The sequence below is a fragment of the Protopterus annectens genome, chromosome 11.part0, assembly GCF_019279795.1.
Source record: "Protopterus annectens isolate FY-2018-M chromosome 11.part0, PAN1.0, whole genome shotgun sequence".
In the NCBI taxonomy this organism is placed as follows: Eukaryota; Metazoa; Chordata; order Ceratodontiformes; family Protopteridae; genus Protopterus; species Protopterus annectens.
In genome coordinates, this window is record NC_056745.1 from 1,199,529,707 (window position 1) to 1,199,548,197 (window position 18,491).

The following is an 18,491-nucleotide window of genomic DNA, read 5'->3' on the forward strand; positions in this document are numbered from 1 at the left end:
TTCCCCTAACAGATTTGTTTTTCAATTGAATTACACAGGTTATGGGTCACATTAAAGGTTGGAAAAGTTTTGAAATTATTTATTGTGGTGTCATTTTTTTATATCACAAAAACCTGGCATTTTAACAGGGCTGTGTACACTTTTTATATCCACTGTATATGTTAAAGAAAGGGAAAGAAGGGTTGGGTTTGATAAACCCAGTTGTTTTTGCAGCTTCATTGAATTTTACAAGGCGTTAATATTACATTAAAAAAGAAAGTAACTCATTAATAAGTACAATAATGAAATAAAAAATACAAGAAAATATGGCGTTTGATAAGTAAAATAATTTAAAAGAGGAAAGGCACATGTCATTGGGGAAATAAAAGTTTATCAAGAAAAAAAATATGTTATAGAAAATTAAGATAACTGATATACAGCATAATAGGAAAGAATGGCATTTAAATACAATTAATAAATATTACTGTATTTTCCCGTGAAAAAAGGTGGAGAAAAAGTAAAAGCCATACAAACAAGACTGGAATGTTATAAGAATCATGAAGAATGCAAAGTTTTCTGTGGAGATTATCAATAAAGAAATTAACAGTGAAACTGAACATTCCACATAAAAATTAGAGGAAAGAATATGCAATTACTGTGGTGAAGATGAAATAACAGAACATGTTATTATCTAAAGAGAATGTCCTGCAAAGTATTACACAAATGTAGGATATAAGCATGGATATGTTGGAATATGGTTAGTACAGTAATAAAAGAAAAGAATATGTTAAAAATAAACATTTTTATATAACAGACTATATGGAACAAAAGAGATAATTAATTAAAATTCAATGGGAAATGGTTACTTGCAGAGATATTGAAAAAATATGATTTTCGTTATGGAAGAAAGGGTGGGGGTCAGAAAGTGAATTAATAATAAAAAGTAGGAAATGTATATGAAGAAAAAGCAAAGGGTATAAATAGATGGTAAATAATGTACAATATATAAATACCATAAATTTTGTACATATGTTTAGTGAAGGACCCTAACTCTTTTCGAGAGGTGTTGTGGGATCTTTTACATCCATCTAAGCTACTTCCAACTCAGGCAGATGGGACCTTGGTTTCATATCGCATCTGACGGACAGTACACTCAAGAGAGCAGCAGCTTCATTATGTTGCACTGCAGTGTCAGCAATTGATCTGCCAGGTGGAGGAATAGAACCCATAGGCTTCAGCACCAACCTATTGTACCACTGAAGGTGACTGAATGAATAATGCTGACAACTGATTGAATAATAATTACTAAAAGAAAGAAAACATATATAGTGCATAATGCGTGAATATGAAAAATGTTAATATGGCTTGTTTTCTTTTCTATTAGGTATGTGTACCTGTGTCTTGAGTAGTAATTTAATAGAGGTATTTACCAAAAAAAAGTGGTTTGTCAAAATAAAACTTAAACAAATTAAGAAGATGAGAAGTTAGGCATGTACTAACAGAGCATGTAAAGCACTGAGCAGATTAGTAATTGATACAAAACGTGTCAAAATAAAGTACCAACTTAATTAAACATACAATTATAAATGTGTTTGAATCACTCTGAGCTGACCTGAGTGCCAGCTCTTCTCACTTAACTCTACTGCTTGGAATCAGACTGCAACAATCCCTTCCCCATGGAATGGAAGATGCCATCAGAATGTTGATCCTTTACTTTCTGCAAAGTTGTTGTGTAGCAGGGGGTTGTTTTTGTAATTAGCTAATTCAAATCCTAGACAGTAATTTGGCATCAGTGACTTAGTTACCATGCAAGATTTGACTCAGATGACCAAGAGGGAAAAATCACTGCAATTCACAAAGTGACTTGTACTTTTCTGGCTTACCCTGAAAAGAAACACATTGAAATCCAAGTGTTTTACTACATAAAATGCAGCATGCTACTTATGTACACCATCCAATATTGCCTATTATACAACGACTCCCGATTAATATTCAAAAATGTGCACGCTGACTGGTCAGCGTGCACGTTGTAAATCAGAGTTATAGTAATGGAAAAAGGTTCGGTCGCCCGGACTTTTTGCATTACTATAACTCTTTTCTTTAACAGCAACGGAGAACGCAAGATCTCCGTTGTTTCACACATGCCTGGGTGTGGGTAATGCTGGATTTACCCACGGCTGGCTTTATTTGGCCACTCGGGCTTCACCCTCATGACCAAACCACACCAACGGTGGGTAAATCCAGCATTACCCACACCCAGGTGTGGGTTATTGCTATATTAGCCTCATCCATTCTCTGTACTCAAACCTCCACTATATGTCATCAAAACTTTGTATTTAACCCATGCTGTCAGAAAGGGACTGGGATGTTTTAGGCATTATTTGCCTATAGGTACAGACTCAGACTGATGCATGGTCACACCCTAAAAAAACAAACAAACAGAACATTTGTGGGAAATGAGTGAATTGTACTAGTTTACTATTTTGTTTTTGATTGCTCTGGAATGTATCACTTTTCAATACTCAGTTTGATGCAGTGCTTTAACTAATAGTGTGTGTGTGTGTGTGTGTGTGTGTGTGTGTGTGTGTGTGTGTGTGTGTGTGTGTGTGCGTGTCTACTGGGGGACTGAACATTAAAATGTGCTACAAGGTCCCCTCGTCACAGTTCCATTTGCTCAAATCCTTTTTAAGATGCATTTCTTCAAAAATATGAAGGCAGCGTTCTAGGTGAAAAGTCAGCAGTGACCTGCATAGCAGAACTGTAGTTTGTCTGTCTTCTTCCTGCTGGCAGACTCCCTGACGTTTAAATCCCCAGCATGTCGAAGCATTTATCACCTTTTAAAAGTGATTTGTGTTTTGTAGGCTGCCAGTCCCACACATATATCACAGCTGAGTTGTTTTCTCATTAAATACATGACCTTAATTTTATTTGGCACTTACGTCAAACTCTTGTGTATCTGAAAACAGGGACTACTTTTCAAGGCCAGTTTGTCATTTTTGTTCCATCCTTAACAATATTCCTGCTGCACAATGTAGTGTAATCTGCCAAACGAGGCTGCTTTACAATTCTAGCCACTAATACAGGCATGTAGATAGGTGAAACACAACTCTAAACCATGTGGTACACTTAATAAAGTCCATTTCCACCAATAATTACCCTCTGGCCCATTCTACTTAACTTAGTCTGGATCCATGTCACTAATTGGGTAACCGGTTGTTACATGCCCGCTTTCTCTTGCTCTCCCCCATACACTTCACACACACTTTTATGAACCGAATGAAGCAAAAAAAAACTTAATTTGTTTTTTGTTTTTTAATTAGCCTACCTGAGTGACAGATTAACACTTCAGAAGTTACAGTGTTAGCTACTCCACAGGCTTCCTAAATAAGGAACATATAGGAAATTGTAAACCAACTAATGTATTTAAATATACAAATATCTGATTATAACTACACACAATGGCATACCAACCTCTGTGCATCAACTTACATAGAAGTGCTGCGCTTTCAGTTTCAGGGAGAACTTTTTCCTGCACCATGTTAAAAGATTTACTTTTAAAATAGCCTAAATCTGAGACTAACCAGTTTGCAGGGATATACAAGGTAAATATTCCAAAACGTTTCAAGTGTTTTTTGCACTTGTGAATTGGATTTTAGTGTGGTTTGGGGGGTTAGATTATTCCTTTTTTTTTTCTCACTTTGGGGATTTGTGGCATATTCTGACTGTAACCAGTCCTGTGAGTGCCTTGAGAAGTGCTTCAGCTCCGCCCACACAGTATAGTTAACTAAACATTTTCTCAATTCTTGTACTATCCTTTTACTTACTGTTGTTCTTTAACCTCCATTTTCTGCCTTAGGAATACCCATGGCATCTTGTCATATTGTAAGAAGTACCAAAACTAAAGATAATGGAATGTAAATTTGTTAGGCGATTTATCTAGTCAGTTAATGTTTTGGGCTAATCAACATTAAACTATAACCTAGATGGACTCGAATAATACATTTCTTCACACAAGTTTCAATAATTCATCCAACCCTGTGCTTAGAAAGTATTTTTTTTTCCCAATTATTCAGTCATGAAATCACATGTTCTAATTTAAGACGTTCTCCCTCAAATTTCATTTTGTGTTCTACTGTACCCTTCATTGGTATTTTTTTCAAAAAATGTCATCTAAACAAAAATATGTTGACTCTCTGGCAGTATAGATTTTCTTTAAGCTTTATTTCACATAGTTGTTAGGCTTTGTAGCAACTATTCCAATATACTTTACAATACATCTGTAAAGATTGTTAAGTGACTATTCTGTAGAAATCCATGTTTGTAAACTGAACATCTTGAATATCACTGTTGTTGAAAATGTTGTTAATCACTGAAAGAAAGACATGTTTGACAAAAAATGAATGCATGCAGCCATCCACTGTGTTACTACATGCCAAACAAACTGGCACGCCTCTGGTGCTCTGCAACGTCCAAAGTGGAAAAAAAGCAACAATGAATAAACGTTCATGCACTAACCTGCAGCCACCACAGCTAACAATGGGGTCTACACTTCATCCTGTGGACCCTTACCTCCTAGAAACTGCTTTAGCATATTGGCAGACAAAAGGGTTCACTGTACTTTAAAAAAAAAAGTATTCATAAAACTGAAAGTTAAATAAGTGCCATCTCTCAGAAGTCTAACAGTACTGAAATGCCTGATAACATAGCAATCAAGCATGAAAACAATGTCCTAAATTCGCTGGAGCAGTGTTTTACATCTCAGTTATCCATACGAGGGTGCAGCAGTCAGCAATAATGCCTCACAGCACTAGCTTCTTCACTTCGTGTCTGGAGTGCCTTTGTACAATCTGCTCATCCTCCTTGTGTCAGGTGTTTTTTTACCCGGTACTTAAGTTTTTCCCATACCTGAATGACATGATTCAGGTGAAGTAAGAGGGTTCATAGGTGCACATGTTGTGTGTGATTCAGTGTGTGTTTGCAACTTGTAATGGGCAAGCATCTTTATCAGGATTAGTTTTTGTGCCTTGTGACTGAGTGCCAAGATAGTCTCCAACTCCACAATTACCGTGAACCGGATTAAGGTGGTAATTACAGAATTAGTGAATGTTTAACTTTGTAATTATTCAAGGATGCTAATTACTTAAACAGATAAGCTTAACTTCTGTCATTCTAATTTCATCTCAATTTGATGTTGATGTGGCTGTTTGAAAATGAAAGCCATTTTGTCCTTGCTCCTCTGGCTTTAGGAATTGTACCTTAAGGCCAACTTCTGAAGAAACAGCCAAACAGATACATCTGGGATGGTCCATTTGGGGGGAAGACATGGAGACTGGGAACATAGCAGGATGATGGGCAATAAACAAAGAAAAAAATAAAGTGAGGGCTGTTGTTCATTGGCTACAAATCACCTTGCCATCATCACATAAAACAGCAAAACAAAGATATAATACTGGATGTTGTACAGATTCCAGACAATCGTCTGTCATCAACTAGATATAATCCCACAACTGGATATCATTATAACTCTGCAGTAAAAATGGTTTGAGAATCTACACACTGAGCAAACATCATGATAAAATACTAAAATGTAAAAGGTAAAATGGATCTAGCACAGTCTACTGCTGTTAATAAAGCCCCTGCCAGATAAAAAAACAACGTACTTAATAAATCCATATTTGTTTGGCGTTTCCTCTTTATTAATGTATGATGATGGTATGATGATACCAGACATGGAATTGTCATTAGAAAAAAAATAAAATATACTTCGTACTTCATGCAACCCAGACATTACTAAAAACAGTTTTATTGAGGTAATATAGATAGAGCATTTTGAGAAATATACATTTTGGGAAATATATATAGTTCATCCTGGAAAACAGAAGCTGGCCATTGAGTTTAACACAAATCCTTTCTCAGGTGAACCATACTTTAATGTTTTCCAAAATAAGAGGGAAGGCCTGAAAAGTGTTACTGGTGACAATGAAGTTTGAAAAGAGGAACCACTGAGAGTGACTGTAAACTAAGACCTGCATGTCCTTGAGGAATGGTCTGCTGAGTGGCAGCCAAGATTTAAAATAGACAGACATGTACACTAGTAATAAGAAACTAGAACTTCAACATAAAGCGGCTGGTTACAAATAGCCATTACATCTGAGGAGGAAAAAATATTTACAAATAATATCTGGTGATCTAAAGTAAGTTAGAATGCCAAATATGTGGGGATACCTCAGTGGGATGCAGAGTATGTGTTCAGAGAATGGTATTAAATGAAGATAAAAGGGATAATGGAAGTGGCATTGCTCAAAATTATGGGCGATACCTAATACCATACCCGTTTCGGGGGGGGGGGGTCACATTTTTATAAATATACTGTCAAATTAGAGGTATTTCAAAGAAATATAATGACGTGCATGAACCGATAAAAAACTCCTTTGAAGGCAAGTCAGTGTAGTGTTCCTCTACTGTCTACTCCCCTAAAGGACAGATGCAAAGGAAATGTGAGACCAATACTTAAACCTTTAAGAATGGTAAATTATGTAATGAAGCTAATCAATGCAAATAAAGCCATGTTACTAAGCCATCGCATAAATGTGTATGTTTGCTTCAAACACTACACTTTGTTACAGTCAGTATTACTTCTGCACAGCTAATCACTACTATTTACTAAAAACATTTTTAAAAAATCACCCACTTAAATATTTTGAGTGGGAGGAATGGCACCTCTGATAAAATAACAGAGTGAAAACTGGCTAACCTCCCTAAACAAGTTTAAATGGAGTAAAAAAATCAAGTTTGAGAATATGCTGCTTCACATAGACCCTGCAGCATTCCTAGATTTCATTCCCCCAGTCTCAATTGTCCACTGTGTGACTCTGAGCAAATCACATAACCAAACGTTCACAGGTCACTACTGATAAGGGACTGTGTTACCAGTGGACTTATCAGAGTAGCCAAAGTTTTTTATTAAGTGCATATTCACTACATCACCAACAAGCTCACCATACACAACTTCTGATAGACTGCTATGTGAATGTTAATATACACTCTGCACAAAGGATGGGCTACTTAGACTTTTTCACACTAACCCATGTAGTTAGTTTAACAATAATATATATTAGTAAATATTAAAATAGTAAAATAGTAAATGCAGCACTGCAATTATTCTCTAAATTTGGAAAGAAAACAATTTTAAGTACCCCACTGATGTTAAGAAACGTACTTAAAGTTTGCTAACACCCTTCAATGTGGTTATGTACCAGTCTTGTGCTACAGCATAAACAGTGGCTGCCACAGAACAGCAGCAGGAAGCAAAGTTAGCTTTAAATATACAATGACTGGTCAGTAATATTCAAAAAGGAGCACTCTGATTGGTCAGCCCAACCAGCGTGCCTGTTGTAAATCCGAAAATATACCAATGGAAAAAGGTCCGGTCACCCTGACTTTTATCCATTAGTACATCCTATAAAATTTTTACTTTTCTTTCTTTTTTTTAAAATATATTTACAACACCGAAGACCTCAAATGAACGAGGGAGATGGCACACAGAAAAATAAAAAGATAAGCACATGCATTCTGCAAAACTAAAGAAACATATCTCATTATCCTTGGATTTGCTCTGTCCTGTTCTCATGAACATTAAAGCTCAACCAGTTTCTTTTTTCTTAATAAATGAATAAATAAAAAAAAAGCAACGGTGATCATCCTTTCACCATCGCTTCCTTTACACAGCACTGATGTACTGCGTAAGTGTGGGAACGCAAGTCCCACACGCATGCGCAGTACATCAGAAAAGCCCCAGGATACTGGAGAAAACGTGGAAGGGCATCACGGAGGTGTTATACAAAGACATTATTTAAGAAAAGTACGTTTTTTTTTTTTTAAATAATGTCATTCTATAATAGCAATAACCAAATCCGTGGTGTGGTATATTGAAGATTCACCCTCGTGATTAAACCGTGGGTAAATCTTCAATATACCACACCAACATTCTTTAGGTATTGCTACAATACACTTTGGTTGGTACACTTTTGTGTGTGGCAGCAGGAAGTGTCTTACAGTTTTAAAATTGTTGCAAATCACATACACTGTACTTCTGGCAAGCAACTGTGAACTAGTCCTAAGTGTGTTACAGCTTAAAAAGATGTAAAATCCTTCAAACCCATCAGTTTTCCTGTCTGTTTTGTAATACACTAGAGCTGATAAAGCCCCATGTACTACAAAGACTTGTGTGGCAACATTGTGTTACTCTTTCAAAGCTGTAAAGCACTTCTCTCTTACACTTTCTCTCTCTCTCTCTCTGTGACTGGTGGGAGCAGGTAAAGTTCTATGCACTACAAAGAATTATGATCCAATATCTCTGATCATTATCAAGTAGTTATATGTTCTCAACATGGATTTTGGGCTTCACCTCCCTTCATCCTCTAGCTGAAATTCTTGACATACATTTCCTGAATATATAAAAAACTTGTTTATAATTAGAGACCCAATAATAATCCTCTACCATGAGACTGCATGCTGTGAGTCAAGAGGAATTCCTGAAGGGAAAGCAACAGCATGTTAAAATGTGTTCCAGCAAAAAATAAATAAATAAATAAAAAGGGAAATTGGGCAAAACTTCGATCCTCAGCTCATATCATGAAATAAACGTTTTACAGACACACACGTGTGTGTGTGTGTGTGTGTGTGTGTGTGTGTGTGTGTGTGTGTGTGTGGCCGGACATCTTGGCTTGGAGATCTGCGTTGAAATGATGGACACTGGCACAGTGCTAAAAACTTCAAGAGACTGTAATGGGTAGTTTTAAGTGATCTGTCAGATTATTTTTTCAAAGCAGCCCACACAACAGACACAGGCCCATCTGAAGTTGTAAGATCACTGTTCTTAAAAGAGATACTTTTTACTCACATGAAAAAAAGAGATACCTTAGTCCTAAAACTACCATTATTTCTTCACTTCTGAAAGATAAGAATCACTTGAAAAAAAAGATCAAAGAATATAGGTTATCACCTTAAGGAAGCAGTACACTTTTATTTAGACTACAGTGCATTTTCAGGTGTCTGGAAAATGCTTTAATATACTTCTTAAATTTAACTGTTTACGTCTGAAGCCAGAGGGACTAATTATCTAATTCATAACATCAACTTTTAATCAGGAAGAAGTTTGTACAGTAGACACTGCACAAACTAAGAATACACGGAAAATATCTGTCTACTCAGTATCTGCAATAAAAGCTCCATAATGCAGGAAGTGGATTTTTACAGCAAAAATGCTGAAGGACAATTTTAAATGACCATGTAGTGTAGCTGAAACTAGTTAAGTATTAGGCATAATTTAAATGTTTCTTCAAAACATCTTTAAGGCTTAAACTGTTCATTGTGTGTTGTTTGGATTACGTCTCTGGAAACATGATCTGAATACTTCAAGCTTGACTAAGGACAGGAAGGCATGGGTAATGATAAACATCTGTACAAAAATATATCAAGAAGATGAAACAATGACTCAGACAGAATCGGCACACATGGCCTCTTAAAAGAAAAGGTGATTACTGCAAGTGCACAGATTAAGAGCAAATGCAACAGAAATAGTCTGCAGACGCCAAAAGGATCACTCAACTTCCACTCTGTCAATTTAGTGAACAACTAGAATATTCTCAAGAATGAAAGCATACTTGGCGCATGAGCTTAAATATCTGAATTAACTTAATTACTCAGAACATCACAAAACACATTGTAAGGTTAAGATCTTTTGTCTGCTGCTCTCAGTCCACATTTTGTAGTCAGAGTGCAGAGAAGTTTTTGCCTTCTTAACTCATTAGTGGGACAAACCTCAGAAGAGCATGAATTGAAAAGAATTAAGTCTTAAAGCAGTAAAACAAATCAAGGTCAATGACTAACATTAAAATCGGAATATACATGATTGCAACCAAGTTGTTATGTCTTCAAGACATGGCTATCAAGATATTTGTCACAAGAGCAGATATCACTCAGGAGAAATGAGTCAGTCTTACTTCATTTTCAAGGACTAAGTGGAAGAGGTACAGTAAAAAAGGAAAGGTAGGGGAGTGATTCAACTAATTCAAACCATTAAAAAATAACATGTATTATCTGCATGACATAACAATGCACTGTTAGTACATAATACATACTCACAGTCAGACATGCTGTAAATGTGACTTTTTATTTACATCTCCAGAAGTCAAATTCCACATCAACAAGGACATCTGACTTCATCATGTCCAGTTTAGGATATAAGCTTCTGTTGAAGGCTAACACAGCTGTTATGTTTGTGACTGTAAACACAGAACTACAATAAGCAAACCAAAATGTTGTCTTGTGTGATAGGGACTTTTTCACAGGGGTGACAGGTTTAACCATCTTCTTGGAGGTCTGTACACTCTTTCAGCCAGGCCATTGTGCAGGAAAGTACAAACAAAGAGTCCTTTGCTTCGTATGTTTTACATTCCTACGACAAAAGCTGTGGACAATGGCTGTCAACAAAGAAGCCATTTCTTGAAGATACTGTCTGTAATGCTGTTAAAGACATCCTCCAAACGGCTGGCATTAGAACACCCCGAATAAGAACCTACTGCAATTAGGAAGAGTGAGCCCATAAATAAAGCTGAAGTATAAAACATCAGTAGAGGTACTTTGCCATAACATAGCTGGTCGATGCCAAATGTGTCCTGGGACTAGTAAGGCTGCACTCTGGACATCTAAAGTAACTTCTTACTAATTATTTGGTGTCCTTATCAATATCAAGCCACAGTGTGAAATTCATGTGGTCAACAGTCTTAATTCAACAATGCTTCTTATGTGTAGTACCCACTACTTGGGAATAAAGTTTGGCTGGAATTACTCAGAATTCAAATTAAAAAAAAAATTCACATGCAGACATCTGCTCTTTCATCTTATGAAAGGCAAGGTATCTTTTTAAGACCAAAGGATACACCTGTGTTAGTACCCAATCACTCTTAGGCATGTCAGCATTTGTAACAGAAAACTTCACAATAACTAGTATGTAGTACACCATAAGATTCATGGTAGTTGGTTTCTTAGACTTTTCACAGAAGAGTATTTTTATTTTATTTTAAACACCGTTATTAAATTCTCACTTAAGATACTGGCAATCATATAGTAATAGCAAAAAACATATTAACATTTTTCATACTCATGCATTCTACTTAACATGTTTTCTTTCCATTTAACAATTATCATTCATCTAGCATTACATAAACTGCTTAATTCCTGCCTTCTCTTAAGCCTCACGCCTTCTCTTGAAAATTATTCTGCTTGTATTGCTTCCACAAAGTCCATTTATTTCAAAGCAATTTGCTCTTTCCCTTTTCTAAAGATCCTACCTGCAGTTCATTTACCTCTTCACAATATTTGACACTTCAACTACAGTTGGTTTAGATCTTCATTTCCATTTTCTAGTAATTGTTTTTTTTTACAGTCAGTAGCATTAAACTTAGTAAGGCCTTGCTATGTCTTGACAATTGATATTCTGTGTCTCAGCTCAGAAGAATTGTGTTCTTACTTAAAGCCACTTGCTCCCTCAACCTTTCTGATTGAGTACTCTATAGAGAATTTTTAAAATCTGCCATCTTATTACACTCCCAAAAACATGTTCCAAGTTACCTCTCTCTCTTCTCCATCACACCTCCAGCATTTGTTTTCTACCCAAGGAAGAATTATCTGAAACCTGCACAGGGTATATATATATATATATATATATATATATATATATATATATATATATATGTATATATATATACCTATACAAACATTTCCAAGCAAAAATCCTCAAAATACTACGCTCTCTCATTTTCTGAACTTTCCACCTGTTTCATCACCAACCCTTACCACTTTGATTTACAGCCTTCTGCGTGTGTATTATATATGAGCCTTAACTGTGTAGTTCCAAAGTATCCATTCAAATCAGGTAATCCTATACCACCTTGTTCTACAGAAAGGATCAACTTATCCCACTTAACTCTTGCCCTCTTCCCCTCCAAAATATATCCCTTTCAACTCTTTATTAACTATCATCCACATCTCCTCTGGTTGATAAAAATATGTCTGACTTATATCTGTATATAAAACTAATGGGACTAAAACGATTTTCACTGCCTGTATCTTTCTATCCACATCCATAATCAATTTCTCAGTTTTCTTATAATTTATTTATTTATTTTTGTTTAGTCTCTTCCCACACATCCTTAGCTGCCCTAATAGAATCCTTTGTACATCATACATCCACTTGCTTCGTATTGTGTGCCCAAAAATATGGGTATTACTGAACCAGTTTATCTGTGGGTACATATCCTATAGCATTTGTTTTATCTTCATTAATTTCATAACCTGAAAATACATGAAATGTTCTCAAAATGCTCCACACCACCAAAATGTCCTGTTCAGGAATTATCAAGTGCAAAATAATATCATCTGCAATTAAAAATAACTTTTCTTGTTTTTTGTACAAGTTATATCCTTAATTTGTGAGCCACTATTTTCTTTGTTCACACAGGAGTCTTAATTGTCCGCCAGCACCACAACTTTGCTTTGTTTCCTTGTACTCTTGTATCATTTGACTGCCCCATTGGAAACATGGACAAGTGTTGTACTGCTCTGCAGTCACGGTAGGTGACACATTTTTAGATTGAACATTACTAAAAACAGCCGCTGATCTGCAACCAATGCAAACTATTTCCTTTGTAGATACTGCCTGAATATTTAATCCCCAAAACCAGGCTATGAGGTTTTATGGACATCTACTCACCTAGGCATGGTTACAGTCAGCTTTCAATCAGTAAATGATGCAACACAGTCAGTCTCCCTGAAGTATTATGGAGCAAGTGCAACAGAACAGTCCTGACTGGGTAAAGTGAAGCATCACATGCTGACATAAATCTTAACGATCAAAACTCTTTCAAATCTTTTAACGCCAGAAGGCGTGTTTGTAGTCTTTTCTATGCTTCCACACATTCCCATTCTGTGGCACTGCATTTAATGGATGCAGTAAAACTGAAAGGTCTGGCAGAAGCTTGTGGTAAAAGTTTACAGGCCTCAAGTATGCCATCAGGTGTGACACATTCTGAGGCCTACATGCCTTTACTGCAGTCTCTGTCTCATCTTATAATTTTCACAGTCCACTTTTATCAATCACATAACGAAAATACAAAGTTAGAGCTTTAAAAAAAATCATACTTTTATTTGCTATCTCTAATATCATATTATTTTATCCTCAACAGAACCTTCTGCGACCTCTGTCAAGTGTTCTTCACTACCCCCAAGAATAAATCTTGATAGCACTGAGTACTACAAATTCTTTGGAAAGCCTGGCCCACTGGTGGTCATTTTCTAAGAGGTGCAGATACCATTTCAGAGATAATGATATCATACAGGAGCAACCATTTATGTGTATTCATTTTTAAGACGTGCCAGACAATTTTATTTCCATTTCCTGGGAGAATCATGGCAATTTTCACAACTCCCTGTCCCATTAGAAACAAACTCTAGTTGATAGCATGAGATAATGCACAGTCTTTGGTAAACATGTACATAACAAGAGCACTCTGACTTATCTTTCTTCAGTTTATGTACTGCTAGTGCCGAACATTTGCTGCTCTTTACCTCTGAGAACTCCCAAGTATGTGTAACAATATATAAATATATACACACACATATATACGTATATATATATATATATATATATATATATATATATATACACACACACACACACACATATATATATATATATATATATATAAAATTATTAAATATATATGTGTGTGTGTTTTCAGCAAGGTTTCCTTACATTATTTTGTTATTTGAAAATGTGTAACTCAAGATAGACTAACACTGCATACATAGACATACACACACTCACACACACACACACACACACACACACACACACACACACACACACACACACACACACACACATAGGTTCATAGGTAGGTACTAGGCTATCGGCCCTAGGGCCTATACAAGGCTAGCCAAAAAGGTACCCTGGCTTTCGCCACCCAAGAAAATGATTTTCCTGTGGTCCTGTCAAGCAGAGCCACAGAGGTGATCTCCGGGGTGAATTTCCTATTTCCATCCAATCATCAAGATTTTTCTTGAAGAGTGCTAATGAGGAGCTTTGTTTGATATAGATAGGTAGTTTGTTCCATAGTATGGGAAGTCTCTGGGACAGGAATCTATCCTTCCAGCATGTTCTGTTTATTGAGGTGACAAGGTTTAGGTCCCTAGAGCGTTTAGCCCGGAGGGATTGGGACTTCTTTAAGTGGAGCATGTCCAATAGCTCTGGGTTTGACAGAGCTTTGTATGTTAGGCAGAGATTGCCTCTAAGTAGACGATATGCAACGGAGTAAAGCTGGAATATTTTGAGACGGTCTTTGTAGGGCATCTGTTTGAGGCCAGTAATCCTCTTTGTGAGGTATTTCTGTGACCTTTCCAGTTGTTGTAGATGTCTTGTGAGGTACATACCAAAAGGGGCGAGTGACGAATAGAGGGGAACAATGACCTCTTTTTTCCTGGATGAGAAACCTTTTGTGATGAGGTGTGCCACGTAGAAGGATTTCCTGACTACTGTGGTGATGTGATTATCAAAGGCTAGACTACTGTCCACCTGTGCCCCAAGGTCTCTTATCACACTTTTAGTGTTAAGTAGACTACCACCTGTGTGGTAGCTCATGGGTACAGAGTTTTTTACCAAAAGGGATGACAATGCACTTTTTGGCATTGAGCTTGAGGCCATGGCTTGGACACCAGGCATCTGTCTCAGTGAGGCTCTTTTGTAGGATGTCCACATTGTTAGGAGTTTCAATTATGGCTCCTAGTTTGCAGTCATCTGTGAACTTTGTTAGCCAAAGACCTTCTGTGTCAGCTTGTACTTCAGAAAAGTAGATACCAAACAGGAGAGGACCCAGGACTGAACCCTGTGGTACTCCACTTGTCACTGGTCTGAAGTCGGATTTGAAGTCTGCTACTTTCACCATGTGGGTTCTGTCAGTGAGTCAGTTGGCAACCCATCTTGTGACATAGGGATTGATACCTAGTTTATTGAGTTTATCTATCATTCCAGAGTGGGGGATGGTGTCGAAAGCCTCGGTGAGATCTAGATAGGCTGTGTGAACCACTTTACCCTAGTCTACGGCTTTTGTGACTGCTTCAAAGAAGTCAGTCAGGTTTAGGAGACATGATTTGTCTTTTACAAACTCGAACTGGGTGGAGTCCAGAGTTTGGAGATTACCAATGTCTTGGTTTATAAGTTTCATGATGATACGTTCCATGGCCTTGCAGACCAGACTCGTTAGGCTAATGGGGCGGTAGTTTCCAGGGTCTGTGGTGGCTCCTCCTTTGTGGAGTGGGATAACCGTTGATGTTTGTCATTCAGTGGGCACAAAGCCTGAGGTGAGGCTCTGATGAACATGTATAATTTTTCCTGTAATTCACCTGTTATATTACAGTGGTAATGTATGTGTTTATATTAGATACTATACTGTTGTTGTATATGTTATTGCGACTTGCATGCATCTTAGTTTTACTTACTGTTCTCCCCTTGGGGCCCAAGTCACTGCTGAAAATGATGAAATGACCAGTCCATTTACCCAGTTATCAAATTTAACAAACAAACAAATAAAAAATATTGCCATCCTGGAGTTCTGGCTTTCTGTTGACAGGCCATCCCATCTGCACTTTTTTATTTGAGGTATTAAAATATGAGAGGGAGGACAGAGGAATGGTGAGAATGCAAAGAGTAGAGGTGGCGAAGGTGGATGAGTTTAAATACTTGGGATCAATAGTTCAGAGTAACGGTGAGTGTGGAAGACAGGTGAAGAAGAGAGTACAGGCAGGATGGAGTGGGTGGAGAAGAGTGCCAGGAGTGATTTGTGACAGACGAGTACCAGTAAGAGTGAAAGGGAAGGTCTACAAGAGGGTAGTGAGACCAGCTGTGTTATATGGGTTGGAGACAATGGCATTGACAAAAAGGCAGGAGTTTGAGCTTGATGTGGCAGAGTTAAAGATGCTAAGATTTGCACTGGGTGTGACGAGGGTGGACAGGATTAGGAATACGTATATTAGAGGTTCAGCCCAGGTTGGAAGGTTTGGAGACAAAGTCAGAGAGGAAAGATTACGTTGGTTTGGACATGTGCTGAGGAGGGATGCTGAGTATATTGGGAAAAAGATGCTAAGAATGAAACTACCAGGTAACAGGAAAAGAGGAAGGCCTAAGATAAAGTTTATGGATGTGGTAAGAGAGGACATGCAGGTGGTTGGTGTGACAGAGCAAGATGCAGAGGACAGGAAGAAATGGAAACAGATGATCCACAGTGGTGACCCCTAACGGGAACAGCCGAAAGAAGATGAGGATGAAAACATAAAGCACTGCTCAGACAGCAATGAATTGTGGTTGACCATATGGTTCTGACATTCTGCTGACAGGCCATCCCATCTGCAAATTCCAACTGTGTCACAGAAAACTGCTTATTATGAGTGTTGCTCTTATATGTCCTACCCTAGCTGGGTGACATGTTAACAGGTGTCCATCACAGGTTGCTGCTAGCATGTCAATATTTCCATAGTCTTCCTTCCTCAGAAGGGGGCCTTCCTTTTGGGTAATCACTCCCGTGTTAACATAGGCAACCTCCTGCTTCCTAATTAGCTGTCTTTTCCTATGAACAGTATACTTCATCCCTGTTCCACAAAGCCAGCCACCACTTACAAAGAACGTGGCTTTTAGACAAGCAGCAATATATAGCAGGTACGCTATCATATTCTGTAATGTTCAAGAGCATGCAAGTATTAAAAATATAAAATAATACAAATATGAACACAAGCACAGAGAGAAGATCCAGAAAATAATATGAAAATTATAGTTCTTAAGGAAATAAAATATCTTGTCTAAAACGCCATGGTGAATGAATATTAAGAACATTGAGGAGAATGAGAAAACAAGGGGAAATTTGAGAGGGTGTATTAACAGAGACAGCAGATATAACAAAGAGAGCAGAAGTATGCATGGGAGGGACAACAGAATCAAGAAAGGGCAAGAAGATGCTGATAACTACATACTAGACACGGAAATGCTATACTTCCATGGAAGGAGTTTATTCAGATGTTTTCCCTCAAAGAACCCAAAACTGTCTGGCAGATATGTTCACCCTGGGAGTCACAGTCAGTACAATATGAGTGGGCTGTGAACTGTCTCTGTGAAGCATTTTACACCACAGACCATGCACATAAGCCTACAAGGCAGTACCAGAAGGATGTCTGCCCACTGAGCTGCATGTTCAGTGCATTATGACTGCAGATAAATATGGAATATCACATTACTAGATGCACTGCAAATACTTTGCCTCTACACCACATCGATGGCAACTATGTATAAGCAGACTATGTAACTTGTAGCAGCAGAAATAAATGCCACCTACAGGTGAACTTGCAAGGGGGCATTTACCTGAATGCCTTAACAATATGTATCTGACCAACTCTCCATTAAAAACAGCAGCTCCCAGTCAGCTCTGTTGCCATAAGTGAAGCACCTGCAAGAATTCATTAACCATCACTTTCAAGATTCATGAGATGAGACTAGTAAATATAAAATGCATGCTAACTGAGGTTTCTACTGCAGTTACTACAACAGGACTATAGGTCACAAGATGTTAGTTTTCTTTTCTTCCTCTTTTTTCTTTTTTTTTTTACTTGTAGTACTGCTTTTAAAAAAGTTATAGTTCTGATTGTTTTGTAAATTTAATTTTAGCTACAAGTAACAGACCAAATTAAATTAAACAAACACATGCTCAGCAATAAGCAGCTAAAGAGAATCTAAAACTATTGCATAAAATACTACAGGACTACTTATGTGGTGTAGTAGAAACTGATCCTTACCTGAAGATGGCTAACAATACAAAAAGGTTCTGGTTTGCTGAGGCCACAGGTAGAAGATGCTGAAAGCTGATGAGCTCGTCCAATCAGAAGGTCACCAGTTGCAGGATAGCAACTTCCTTCGGCACATCCATAACTATACTCTGGTTTTTGAGTAACTGCAAGTAACCATACCGTAGCTAAAACATAAAAGAAAAATTAAATAAACTTTGGAAGACAAACTTAATATACATCAGAAACTGGCATTAAGAATTTTAACCAGTGTATGCTACAGTTACACTTTTTTTGTTAAATAACATTTTATTTTGAATTCTTTGATAGTCTGTACTCTAGCCAATGTCATGTACCATGATGTACAGGCCAAAATAAATATCCACTATCATTGCTTGCAATCTAACCATAATTAACCGTTTACCCATTTGCAACATAAAGCAACAGTCAATGCCTTAACTGCTGCCAAGAAGCCACTGACAAGGTCGTGTTACCTTTTTAATTAAAAGCTGAGATTAACAACTACATGCACTGAATTCAAATGATTTACCTACATTGTTACTTGCCTTTCGTTAGGTACCAGATATATCTGTTTTAAAACCTAGCTCAAAGCAAAATTAAAACTA

At 37.2% G+C, this 18,491-nt stretch overlaps 1 protein-coding gene across 1 annotated transcript in view; it reads right to left on the bottom strand.

Annotated features, from left to right (window-relative positions):
• The window catches only part of LAMB1 (laminin subunit beta 1), a 1,172,470-nt gene that overhangs the window by 1,115,089 nt on the left and 38,890 nt on the right, over window positions 1-18,491 (bottom strand). Inside the window, exon 2 of the mRNA XM_044088561.1 lies at window positions 17,878-18,053. Coding sequence (XP_043944496.1) covers window positions 17,878-18,053 — 176 coding nt within the window. The remainder of the gene's footprint in view (window positions 1-17,877; window positions 18,054-18,491) is intronic.